The 13,638-nt window shown below is 39.3% G+C and overlaps 1 protein-coding gene across 3 annotated transcripts in view; it reads left to right on the top strand.

Annotated features, from left to right (window-relative positions):
- Nucleotides 1–620: 620 nt before the first annotated feature.
- The window catches only part of MYO5C (myosin VC), a 60,902-nt gene continuing 47,884 nt past the window's right edge, over nt 621–13,638 (top strand). For all 3 annotated transcript variants that reach the window (XM_032778608.2, XM_032778611.2, XM_032778610.2), the window contains exons 1-4: nt 621–715; nt 10,340–10,450; nt 12,787–12,952; nt 13,276–13,420. In XM_032778608.2, coding sequence (XP_032634499.1) covers nt 689–715; nt 10,340–10,450; nt 12,787–12,952; nt 13,276–13,420 — 449 coding nt within the window. In that variant the 5' untranslated portion in view covers nt 621–688. The remainder of the gene's footprint in view (nt 716–10,339; nt 10,451–12,786; nt 12,953–13,275; nt 13,421–13,638) is intronic.

Genomic DNA, 13,638 nt, shown 5'->3' on the forward strand with positions numbered 1-13,638 from the left:
TATTAAATTTGCATTATCCTAACAATATTTACTTTATTCTATCTCTTTTATCTATCTCATTGGCCCTGACACCTCCCCTGTAAAATTTGAACACCCCCCTAATTCAATTCCTGGGGAAACTACTGACGGTCTCTGGCGGGGCTGGTGAAGCCCGATTGATCCTCTGTCGGGGGTGAAGGCCCTGGAAGGGGTCCCTGGCTGGCGGGGTGTGACCGGATTGATCTCTGTCGGCGGTGAAGGCCCCGCAAGGGGTCTCTTGGCTGGCGGGGTGTGAAGCGGATTGGTCTCTGTCGGGGGGGTGCAGAGGGGTGAAGGTCCCTGGGAGGGGTCTCTGGCTGGCGGGGTGTGAAGCCGGATTGGTCTCTGTCCGGAGGGGGGGAGGAAGGCCCCTGGGAGGGGTCTCTGTCCGGAGTGGCAAATGTGTGTGAAGCCGGATCGGTCTCTGTCCGGAGGAGGAGGATGAAGGCCTGTGCTGGCGGGTGGGGAGGAAAATCTGTGTGAAACCGGATTGGTCTCTGTCTGGGGGGGTGAAGGCCCTTGGCGGCAGGTCCGGTGTAGGCTGGGCTCCACCCCGCTCGGGAGCGGAACACACCTGGCGCGGCGGTGCGGGCCGCCCCTGGGCCCGGCCGGGAGCTGCCAGCAGCGGAGCGAGCTCGGCTTCTTCCCCGAGGCGCGGAGCAGCGGCCCCATGGCGATGGCCGAGCTCTACACGCAGGTGAGGCGAGTGGGGCTGCGGGGGCCCCTGTCCGGCCGGGGCCATGTCCCAGCGGGCCGGGGGAGGGAGGAGCCGCTGCGCTCAGGGCAGGGACACCTGCCGCTCTGGGAATGGACTGAGGAAAAACGTTTTTGGTGGGCAGGGCGAGCCGGATGTGCCTGGCGCCAGGGCAGCGCCAGAGGGTCCCTGGCCCGGGTTATGCTCTGCCTCCGGGGTATGGGACTGGAGAGTAAATGCACAACCTTGCCGACCCCCGTCCCTCAGAAATCGTGAGCCCAGCCCCCCAAAACCATGAGATTAAAACCCCCTCACGCACCTCTGGGGGCTTTGGATCTGCCTTCTGGTTTTTGTACTCTAGGCTTCACAGTTGTTCCCTCTTCTCTGCAACCATGACAGCTGGAAAAGTAGGGGGAAATCCTGGCCCTTTTGAAGTCCATGGGAGTTTTCCCATTGACTTCAGTGGAACCAGAATTTCTTCCCTGCCCCCTCACTCTTCTAAATGAAAACTAGGCTTCCCCATAATCACAGGACTCCAGGAACTGGGGCATTAAGACAAGCACCAGATATTGTGAGAGGCTGAATTTATAGTAGGCTGTTGAGATCTAAAAAAAAATGTTTATAGGAAAATATCATGATTTTTCCAATCATGATTTTCACCCAAGAGACTGGTTTTAATAAGTAGCTATGATTTACCACTCTCCCAGGACTGAACTGGGCTAGTAAAATGCAGGTTTCTGTTATATCTATAGGTTATTTATTAAACTAAAATAAGGACACTGTCACTTAGAAAGGAGCTGATTCTCCTGCCTGGATGATTCTTCAAGTCTGACTGCCTACAGAATTGCTTTAATAAATAAACCAAACATTTACACAATTGTGTAGAGCTTCAGCTAGGCAATAATAATGAAACAGAAGTGAAATGCTGTTGTGAATCATGAGACCTGGCTTCTGTTCCCAGTTCCTGACACCAAAGTGAGGTAAGGCAAGTCACTCCACTTCCTTATGCCTCCTCCCTTTACCCATCCATAAGCATTATCCACCTTTAGATCAACTGCTAAGTGTTTATTACCATTATGATCACTTTACAGTTTGCATACTGTGGGACCAGTTATCAAGTCCAGTGAGTTTGCTTTGCCCTGGAGATAGAAAGTAGAGCAGAAATGCAGGGGATCCCATTTTGTGAGGAATTCCCCTTGTATGGAGGAATCCTTGGGTGCAGCTCCTGGCTACCAGCGCATGAGCCATGGATGGCTATATCAGTAGCTGAGGATATTTTTACTTTAACCATGTTTATTTACTGGTTTCATTGTTAAAGTCAGAAAAGAATAAATAAGACTTAATATTTGGTGACCCATTTTTATATTATTCCGCTCTGAATACGCAGTCAGCGCTATAAAAGACGTAAAGAAAGAAATCTTAATCTAAAACACATCCATAAAACCCACTCCTACAAATGCTTAAGTACATGCTTAATTTTAAGCATGTGAGTAGTCCATTTAGTAAAGCATGTGCATAAGTATATGTAAAATAAGACCAACAGCCACAGATAAGACAAGATGCAGTAGGAAACCCATGGAAGTTTTAACTTAGATTATTAAATCAATCTCACTCCCCTCACCCACTGATGTGGTTCAGTATATTGAACTGGTAGAAGTAGTGCCTCTTTAGACATACCTAAAACATAGTGTGTTAGTCTTTAGTTATATCCAAGACCAAGACACAATCTGGGAAAGTTGTACAAAATGATCGTACTTGCATTTGTTTTTTACAAATATTATATAGAATTGGTATTCTGACTATGATCATATAGTTATATAGCAAAAAGTGAGACAGCCAGACATACAGAAAATATTAACATGACTAATGAGACAAAATACAGTCAGCATCTAAGGAGCAGGATATGGGCTATATCAGTATACAGCTCTATAGGACACACACGAATGCAATTAACATTTTTATGTAATTTGAAAAAGAAAAGTGAATAAGTTTTTGAACAATATTTCATCTCTTCTTGCTTCAGTATAGAATAAAAGAAGAATTACGGATTTATTATTGCTTACTGTGGGAAGGGCATCTTTAGGTTAAAGGCTGGCCAGAGATACTCATATAGTTTGAATGTTTTTAATTTGTTTGTTCAAGTTAATGCAATTCATTCCACGGGTATGCAGTTTGTTCCTCACATGAGAGAACTTTTTAAAATAATCTATCAGGTATCATAGATGTGAACTGAAGTAGGCTTTAAAATCCCTAAGTGGGTATCATGGAAGAGTACTTTTATTTGAAACTTTTGATATTTATTTGGGGGAGTATGAGGCATTATTTATGCAGAAGTCCTAACAAGCTAAACTAGTTATTCACTCAATTCTGAAATAAGCACCTTGAAATACAGAATATCAACTCTCACCTTTGGGGTAAACTTTGAATATAATTGGTCATTCATGAAGCTAAAGAGGAAATTTATTCTTCAAAATGTAAACTGAATTTTTTATTTGTGTAATTTACTTCCTGTTTTTTCCCCAGTCACTATAATGTCATGGTAAAGAATTTGTCTGTTTAACTTTTTTCTTTAAATAACTAAGGTAAACACCGTGTCTGTGTATTACTAACTTATAATCAAATATCTCTGTTCTGCCATAATACATAATGTCATTACAAGTTTAACTCTAGATGTCTGGACTGACTATAATTATTCATCTTATTACTTGCACATAAGTAATTCTTTCTGAGTGGCTAAAATTCTTTTTGAGAAGCTAAAATAACACACTCTATTCTTGAATCCAGCATAGTATCATACAGGTGGGGGAAGACTGGGTGTAACTTTAAAGAAGAATAAGTAAACTCTCTGTGTTTACTTGTAAGGTAGGGTTCAATTAAATTGACCTTAAGCTGGCTGGTTACATTTACCAATGGAGGCACCTGGAACTGCTGGGACACTTTTTGAAGAATACTTTGGTCACATGCATTTTTTGTTCTTTACATAAGCATAGTTTAGTTTCTCACATATGATCATGCTCAATCTAGGCTATGCAGTTTGATTATAATACTGTTGGTTTAGTTAGAATAATATTTATTGAAATGCTCTATTTTAGCATATGTAAATATGTATACAGTATCTTAAATACCCATGAAATCAACATATGTGGCAATGATAAAAGCAAAAGTGTAGCCTGGTATTTCAAGACAAGAAAATAGTTAACATTTCTTCTTCATATATATTATTAATCAACACCTTTTATTTGGGTATACAATATATCAGTAGTTTGATTTTTGGGGTTATCTTTGATTGCTTAGGCAAAAATAATTTCACTACTGTGGATTGTAGTTGTTCAAGAAAGACTTTTGTGACTTTGCATATCTTAATAATATGCAAAATGTTCCTTATTTTGTGGGCATCACCAAACAGACTCATGAAGGGCATTGGAAGTTTGAAAGATGTTCACTGAATGATATGTATGGTACCATCAAGTTTCTTGATGATGGTTGCCAGAGGTTAGATGCAGGGGGAAAAGGTGGTGGTATTTTTCTGAGCTTCACCCCCAAAATGAACTTTGTCCATGCAAGTCACCAAAATAAGATGCTACTCATGAGATTATGCAGATATTCAAAATATGGTAGGTTCCATGAGGCTCCTTGAGCTTACTCCCCCTTGAGAGGGGTTGAATATGTCCATAAATTCTGGTAGGCTCCTGGGACACCACCTGATTAGAGGAAAAGGAGTAAATAGTGGCATTACGCAAACACCATCTCATTTGTGGCATCCATGTGACCCTCTCTCTCTCTCTCTCTCTCTCTCTCTCAAATGATAATCCCTGGGCATCTGAGATAACACTTCACTGAGATGAATGGGGCACCTCAGAGAACTATTTTTCCAGGTTCTCTGCAGACTTACCTCTGCTTCGTCTACACTCAGCTCACATTATTGAGGTTTTTTTTGGCAGCATAAAAGCTAGACACTTAGCTTTTTTTTTTTTTAAATTAAAATTGTGATTCTGGAGAACAAGCTAGTGCCTTCAAAGAAGTGGTGACATATGGTCTCATACCAGCTATCTGGAGTCCTGGAAGATGACTTGAAAAAGGGGATTAGACATTTTTTTCTATATCAACAGAAGCAAAAATGGTACAAACCATTGTTCTAAAATCCTTTGTGGGTCACATTTTAGAGAGTATTCCCATAGTGGTCTTTTGAAAGCTCGGATGTCTCTAAAGCAGTTGGAGTAAGAGATTCAGCCTACATGGTCCTGGGGGGGTCAGTGCTACAGAGAGGAGGAGAAGAAAACAGGACTCGAACCCACTGACAGTAGGAGCAATTGGCATGAGGAAGTGGGAACGAGGCAGCTGAGCACTACAGGTCTGTGCATTTACGTTCCGCAGTCAGCGCGTAAGTGAAGTGTATATAGTCAAAATTACATTGAGTGTAATGATGGGAGAATCGCCCGCACTACAGGTACAGTATTAAAATTGTTATTTTTCTTTTTTGCCGACCACGTAAAGCTGAAATTGTGCATGTTAATGTGCGTAAGATGCGACAGACTTTATCCAGAGTAGCAGAGGAAAAATATCAGGGTGAGTCTGGGTTCTATTAAAGTCAATGCAAGTTTTGTTATTGACTTCAGCGAGGCAGGATTTCACTTCAGAGTCTCTGTGAACAACTGTTTAAAAAACAAGAACAAAAAATAATAGTATGATGATTGTTTCTTGTGCACATGTTTTTTTCTGGATATTTGTCCAAAGAGGACATGGGATGAAGCAGAGCAGGTCTGAGGGAAGATGAAGTGAGAGCAAAGGGTGAAGTGTTGTTTTCTGTTCCTTTTTTTTTTTTTTTTTTCTTCTTTTTCAAAGGAAAAAATACTTATTAAAGACACAGAAATGAGCATTATGGCTGGGATTTTCCAGTGAGCCTAAAGGAGTTAAGATCTAGATCCCACTAAAATTCAATAGGAATTGGGGTCCTAACTCCCTTTGACACCTTTGCAAATACCAGCCTAAATACTTTATTAATGTTGCTTTTCCATGTAATCAGTTGCAGCAGTTGTCATAGGGATGTTATGTCATAACAAATTGGAAGAATAAAACTCTCTCTATTAAGATGTAGTACACAGTATGGAAAAAGATTTAGAAACCCTGCCTCAAGATTTTAAGGGAAGTCAACAAATGGTCTTAACCTGCACCACAAAATGGAAGTGATTTTAGCATATTTTTAACAGAACACCTATTATTTGTTATGGTTTTATTTTTTATTTTTATTTACTGTTATATTAAGGGGATGTGGCAGAGAGAGGCCTTTTAGGAAAGGGATGGTAGAAGAGACCATCGGGGGATGGGGAAGGCCTGACATTTTCTGGAAGTAAACTCTGACAGTGGATGTTAAGATTGTCAGCTCTGGTATTATTTCATTTTGAAGAGTGTGTTTTTGCTATAAGTGCTAGAGCTGAGAATAAAAATCATTGCTACTGTTTTGGTGTCCATATCATATTGACAAATAAAGAGGTACTGATCACAAACAAAAAATTAGTGGTAGCTGTGCTACAAGTGATCATGACTTGATAACATTTATAATGTGCAAATAGATTAAAATCCAGATCAGTTATATATATAAAAAATAAATAAATAAAAACTTGGTTCTTTAAAGGGCCATTTTCGTGAAGTTGAAAACAATTATGAACCAAATCAGCTGAAAGGAAGAATTTAACCAAAAGTATGTGAGTGATGATTGGGAATTGTTTAAGAACACTTTTCTAGATGCCCAAAATGCCACAGTCTCACAATTGAGGAAGAAATCTGTATTAGTGGTTTAAAATCTAGCCTGGTTTAGCGGGGAAGTGGAGCCAACTGAAAAAAAAAAAAAAAGGATATTGATAAATTGGAGAGGATTCAGAGAAGAGCCACGTGAATGATTAAAAGATTAGAAAACATGTCTTTTAGTGATAGGCTCAAGGAGCTCAATCTGTTTATCTTAACAAAGAAAAAGTTAAGGGGTGACTTGAGTACAATCTACCTACATGGAGAACAAATATTTGTTAATGAGTTCTTCAAACTAGCAGACAAAGGTATAATGCAAGCCACTGGCTGGAGGTTGAAGCTATACAAATTCAGACTGAAAATAAGGGATAAATTTTAACTGAAAATTAACCATTGGAACAATTTAATGAGGGTAGTGGTGGATTTTCCGTCACTGGCAATTTGAAAATAAAATTTGGATGTTTTTCTAAAGATCTACTCTAGGAATTGTTTTGGGGAAGTTCTAGATCTTGTGTATACAGGTGGTCAGACTAGATCATCACAGTGGTCCCTTCTGGCCTTGGAGTCTATGAATCTATTAATCATTTCTGGAATGCTAGTTTGATGCAGAATATGAATGCATCCTATCTTGTTATGCACAATAATACCTGTAGGAAGTATTACACATACAAAATCGTACTGTGATCTCAATGTTATAACGAGCAAGTTTCTAAAGTCCAAAAAAACGTTCCATTACATGAGTACTCCATTAAGGTGCAAGATCTGAATTCTAATATATGAAACTGTAAAGCCGATCTTTAAAGCTCTCTTTGCTATAGGATTTTTTCTGTAATGGGTAAAATCTAGTCAGTGCTCAATTACTGAATACAAAAGTTTGAAAAGGAAAATTTAGCAATTAGAAATGAATGATTTTAAATGTAATTAGCATTTCAAACTTTGGCATGTCCTTTTTGTTATCCTTCACTAATAAGTTGCTTGTTTGGTTCAGAAAATTATAGCAAGAACCCTGTTTTTTTTTATGATTGGTAATTGTTCAGAATTTCATGTTGATGATATCATTAGTCTGGGTAAATGTCATTTTCCCCTGCACTAGAACAGCCAGTCTGCATTCAGAATACCAAAGCCGTTAATCAGTGCTGTTCCTTATTCAAATTCATTCACTAGTATTGATTTTCAACATTTGCATTGGTTTCCACTAGTGAAGTCTGATAGTCATCTATGGTGGCCTATTAAAATAAAGGGTTATCCTGATATTATTTCTCTTTTTTAATGTGGCGAGGAGTATGGGTGGCCTTTAAAGGCACAAGCACAGCGCTAGGAAACAGGAGACCAGTCTGCTGCAGGACATAAATATAGGAGCTTCCATTGACTTCGATGGGAGTTTTATCCTGTGGCAGGAAAATAGGGCCCCAAGATCCTATTTTTGCCACTGCCACTTACCTTTTGAGAGATCTTAGGCTAGCTACTTAACCTTTCTGTGCCTCAGTTATCCCATCTGTGAAATGGGCACAATGATCCCTATCCTATAGACATATTCTGAGGCTTCATTCTTTTAGTGTTTCGTGTTTGTAAAGTGCTTCAGGATCCTTGACTAGAAGACGTTATGGAAATGTAGATTACTATCATGATACTGTATTTCTTATGTCACTCGCAGAATAGAAGTAGAGATTTGATTGTTTTGTCAGTGGTTAGTTTCAATTCTTGTCTGGTTTCACACATGCGATTTAGTGGCAGTAATCAGGTAACAGAATGCCTCTTAGTTTAAATGAATCAGCAGAGGAAGGCAGTAGTGCTGTAAAGAGAGAGTCACACAGAAGCAAATTTGTACAGAGATCATTTGTACAAAAGGACTTCTCCTACATAATTTCTGTTCCCTGGTTGCTGTCAAAGAGATGTGCTCTTCAGATAAGAATTTTCCCACCTTAGTCTGTTGATAGTTTTGCTTGTTCTTTCAGTGAAGTCATAATGCTGTTGTGGTTAACATCAATCTGTTACTATGGAGATGACTATGATGTCATAAACAAAGCATTATGACTTCACAGTAGGAAGAACAGATGGTCTGTGCCAGAGCAAACTCAGTATAAACAACAGATAATCAGGTCTTTGATAATTATTTAAAGTGGCCGTGGAAATTTATTAAAAATGTAGACCGGCATTGGTTCTAAATGAAATTATCTAATAAATACAGTAGTTTAGAGAGACAGAGAATATACTCTATATTGATGGTAGCTGGACACACTCGTTCCACTTTTGTTATATAACTTAAATTTTATACTTTTAAGTGACTGTTTCTACAGGAACATCTGCACTGCTTTGTCCTTAGTCTCATGATTAAAGCATATTCAAGATGTACAGGTATCATAGCAAGTTGTTAATACTTTGTACCTAAGTAGCAGTATTACTTTTGAGGAGCTCAGGACGCTTCAATAAACATTGTTTCACAACTCTTCTACAAAGAATTTTGGTCAGTTCTTTAAACATATAAAGACATCCAGTTCAGCAGCTCACATCAAGCGTAAGGTGCTTTTAGGGCAGAATGCTTTAACTCAGGGGCTGAGCTAAAATCCCTAAAGTGTGAAAATTCCTGCTGAACCAGCTGGCCGGCTGGCTGTAAATAGGGAAACCATCCAGGAGGCTTTGAAGTCTGTCTTCAGGGACCTGAGAGATTATTCTGTGGAGTTTGTTCTTAATCATATAAAAAGAAAAGTAAGTGCATAGGTATTTTCTTTTGCAAAATGTTTCCTAAATTGAATCTCCCCTTACGTGGTTTTAAGGAAGTGATCATGTAAATCATACAGAATAAGACTCCTGGACTTGTGTAATACTTGTGCATCCTCCTTAGAATTAGAGCTTCTGCAGTAAGCATGATTTTACTCTTTTCAGTGTCCTTAATTGAGAGTGCTCTGCTTCCTTCCTAACCTGAAACTCTGTTCAGCCAGCACTTCTGAGATCTTTGGATAATTGAGGTTACACTGTATATCTCTTTTTACAAATATAATTAAAGCACAAGGCATTTGCCCATGGTAAGGCAGTAAGTCCTTAGTGGAACCAAGAATAAAACCTAGGAGTCCTGCCTCCAAGTCCTGTATGTTAACTGTTAGATCACATTAAAAAAAAATCTGGAAAATGTATTTTTAAGATAGTCTGTTCCTTAAATAGCATTAGAGTTAATGACAGGTTTCAGAGTAGCAGCCATGTTAGTCTGTATCTGCAAAAAGAACAGGAGTACTTGTGGCACCTTAGGGACTAAAAAATTTATTTCAGCATGAGCTTTCGTGAGCTACAGCTCACTTCTTCAGATGCACAGAATGGAACACACAGACAGGAGATATTTATACATATAGAGAATATGAAAAGATGGAAGTATGCATACCAACAGGAAGAGTCTAATCAATTGAAATGAGCTATCGTCAGCAGGGGAAAAAAAAAAACTTTTGAAGTGATAATTGAGATGACCCATAGAAGGTGTGAGGAGAACTTAATATAGGGAAATAGGTTCAATTAGTGTAATAACCCCGCCATTCCCAGTCTCTGTTAAGGCCTCAGTTAATTGTATCTAATTTGCATATTAATTCGAGTTCAGCAGTCTCTCTTTGGAGTCTGTTTTTGAAGTTTTTTTGTTGCAAAACTGCCAGCTTCATGTCTGTCACTGAGTAGTTAGAGAGGTTGAAGTGTTCTCCCACTGGTTTTTGAACGTTATGATTCCTGATGTCAGATTTGTGTCTATTTATTCTTTTGCGTAGAGACTGTCCAGTTTGGCCAATGTACATGGCAGAGGGGCATTGCTGGCACATGATGGCATATATCACATTGGTAGATGTGCAGGTGAACGAACCCCTGATGGCGTTATCTTATGTTAATGCTTATCTTATTCTGCTTCTGTAGTACAACAGGGTTTGGATCCCTGACAACGAAGAAGTTTGGCAGTCTGCTGAAATCACAAAGAACTATAGAACAGGAGACCATGTGCTTCACCTACTATTAGAAGATGGAACTGTAAGAAAAAAATAGACATAGTTATTTCAATTTTTAATGAGAGGCTGGATTAGATCACTGGTCTGTGTAGTCCAGTATGATGTTTTCTGACTGCGCCCAGTACGATGTTCTTGATTTTCTTGCAATCTTAGGATTTTCTAGCCATTAAAACTGTACAGTAAGTAGCAATCCCAAAAAAATGTAAAGAGCTTAATTTTAGCATCCAGTGCTTGCCAGTATATGCCCCATTGCACTGACAAGGGAAAAAGGAACTATGCCAATCATGGTGTTAGCTGAGGAGCTTGTCCATAATTTTTTTGTAAACTCATTGCTTTAGTGTGTGATTTATAGTACATATACAGCAGAACCACACTGTTATGAACTGCTAATTTGTGACACTGCTTTTTTCCAAAATACATCGTGAACATCTCCCTAGCCTGAGAATGTTATTGTATGTTTCTCTGATTGTCTGAGGTGCAAAGATAGAGCTGGGAGTGAAGCTCTTTGTAAGTTGTTTTACTGCACCCATCACCTTGGTATCTGTGCAGCTTACAAATTTGTTTATGTGAACACAAGAAGATTACTATGTTTCTCTTTCCTTTCCCCATTTTATAAGGCCTACTTTTTAAAAATTGTGATACAAGATGAGTTATTGAGGGAAATATAGGTCAGAAAAGTGGGAGGGTTACATTTTTTTCAAAGGGCAGTGAGGACCAGGGTTATTCTGAGCTCTTTGGGAAGCACGTTCCACAATCATGAGCCAGTTGCCTCTCCTGCACACACGTCACTTTTCAGGATAACCGTTCCATTGTTCCAATAGAACGTAGCTGTCATACAAGGTATCATAAGCCTAACTCCCAAATCTGGACCTTAGCGTCCAGAAATCTGGGTGCCTAGCATGAACCCTTCTAAGCTTAATTGCCAGCTTAGCTTTGATCTCACTGCCACCATCCAAAAATTCCAGGGTTTTGGCCCCCTCTGGTCTCCCCAAAACCTTCCCTGGAGGGACCCCAAGACCCAGAAGCCCTGAGTCTTACCGCAAAGGGAAATAACCCACTTCCCTTCCCCTCTCTCTTCCACCAGACTTTCCTCTCCTGGGCTAACCTGGGAGTATTGATGCAATCTTTCTTACATCACAATTACCACTAAGCATGTCTTCCTTATTCCACAAAGAGACAAACCCCAAAACAAGGAAAACAGAAAAGTTCTATCTCTCCTCCCCTCCACCATTCCCTGGGTGCTGCAGAGTTTTCACCCTTTCGTAGATCTAACACAAAGAGGAATTCCCTCCCCTTCGTTCCTTCTACCCAGAGAGAAAAACTTTCAAATAAGTTCTTAAAGAAAACTTTATATAAAAAGAAAGAAAAAAGACATACAGAATATAACTACATGCATCAAGTGACATACAGGGCTATTTGCTTACTAAAAAATATGAATAAAACAGTCTGATTCACAAAGAGATTCCATTTGAACACATTCCGCAAGCTACACACATGTAAATACAACCAAAACACATAAAGCCTATATTGTTTTTCTCCCTGTACTTCCCATTTGGAAACAGAAGATTAGAAGATAGAAAAACCTTTCATAGCTGCAGAGACAGACCAAAGACTTCAGACCAAAAATTCCCTCCCTGACTTTGAAAAATCCAATTTCCTGATTGGTCCTCTGGTCAGGTGTTTGGTTCCCTTTGTTAACCCTTTACAGGTAAAAGAAACATTAACCCTTAGCTATCTATTTATGGCACAAGGACATGATCATATAGAACCAGGGCCTTTCTTGGGTTATTTGGGTCAGTCCCACAGAGGGCTTTGAAGATTAGGGCCCAGATTTTTTAGGACTAGTGGGGAACGAAAAGGTAACTTTATCTCATCTTTATGTTCCCCACCTAGTCAAAGATTTGTGATAAGCTAGAACTGTCTTTAGAAGCTAACTTAAGACCAGCTTCCTGTAAGACCATAGGCCATTCCGGTACCTGGGACAGCTGGGCAAAAGACACTCCGGCTACACTCATGCTCCCTAAATTGCATTTAAACTACTGCAGAGTTTTTTTGTTTAAATTAAACCTCTCACTCTCTGTATTGATTGAAGAGGCTTCATGTAAAAAAAACTTGGTATGTTTCAGTACAATATATTCAAGAGAGAGGAAATAAATCTTTATTTTTATGAGACATTGAGCGGCCCCATCTTTCATTCCTTGTACACTGAAATGACCATGGATGTCATTGGAAGTTAACTGGTGTTCACGGAATGCAAGATCAGATACTGATCCATCATCCATGCAACAGTTAAGACAAAGGTAGCCAGAAAGTTCAATATGTATCTACACATGCGTTTCATGTAATTTGTATTGTCAGGAATTGAATTACCCTGTTGATCCAGCACCTTTGCCACCTCTGCGAAATCCTGACATACTTGTTGGTGAAAATGACCTCACAGCACTTAGCTATCTCCATGAACCTGCTGTTCTACACAATCTTAAAGTTCGTTTTGTGGAGTCAAAACTTATCTACACTTATAGTGGTACGTAAAGACACCCAGGGTTTCAGATAAATGATTAAACTAAAATTTTAAAAAGTTTAAATCTTTGCTGCTGAAAGTGCAATAGAATCAGAATTATGTTTTCCTGAAATCTGTTAATTAAGTTTCATGAAGCCAGGGTGATTTATGCATGAGTAAGGACTGATCCCGTGATCAGGCCTCTGTGTAGTGATTAGTTCAGATGTAAATACTTTTACTACGCAGCAATTTAGTTGTGGTTACTAGTTTTCAATACCTTACCTTTTCTTAGGTATTGTAGAAAATGGGATGATACATCTGACTTTGTACTGTTTATTTTTTCATAGGAATCATTTTGGTTGCAATGAACCCCTATAAACAGTTGCCAATATATGGGGATGCCATTATCCATGCATATAGTGGGCAGAACATGGGGGATATGGATCCACATATATTTGCTGTGGCAGAAGAGGCTTACAAACAAATGGCACGGTACTATATGTTTTCATTGTTTAACAATTGTTTCTTCTAAAATATAATTTAAAAATCTTGTGGCAAATACTATTATTTTGTTACATTAATTGACTTTTGTTTTGTAAATGTCCAAGGAGCTAAGATTCCTTTTGTCTGGATAATTTCAAGCAGCCCACCCTCCAAGAGAAGAGAACCTTGTAACCTCTACGAAGAGGTACTGAGGGGTAGAGAGTTTC

The sequence above is a fragment of the Chelonoidis abingdonii genome, chromosome 9 (genome assembly GCF_003597395.2).
Source record: "Chelonoidis abingdonii isolate Lonesome George chromosome 9, CheloAbing_2.0, whole genome shotgun sequence".
In the NCBI taxonomy this organism is placed as follows: Eukaryota; Metazoa; Chordata; order Testudines; family Testudinidae; genus Chelonoidis; species Chelonoidis abingdonii.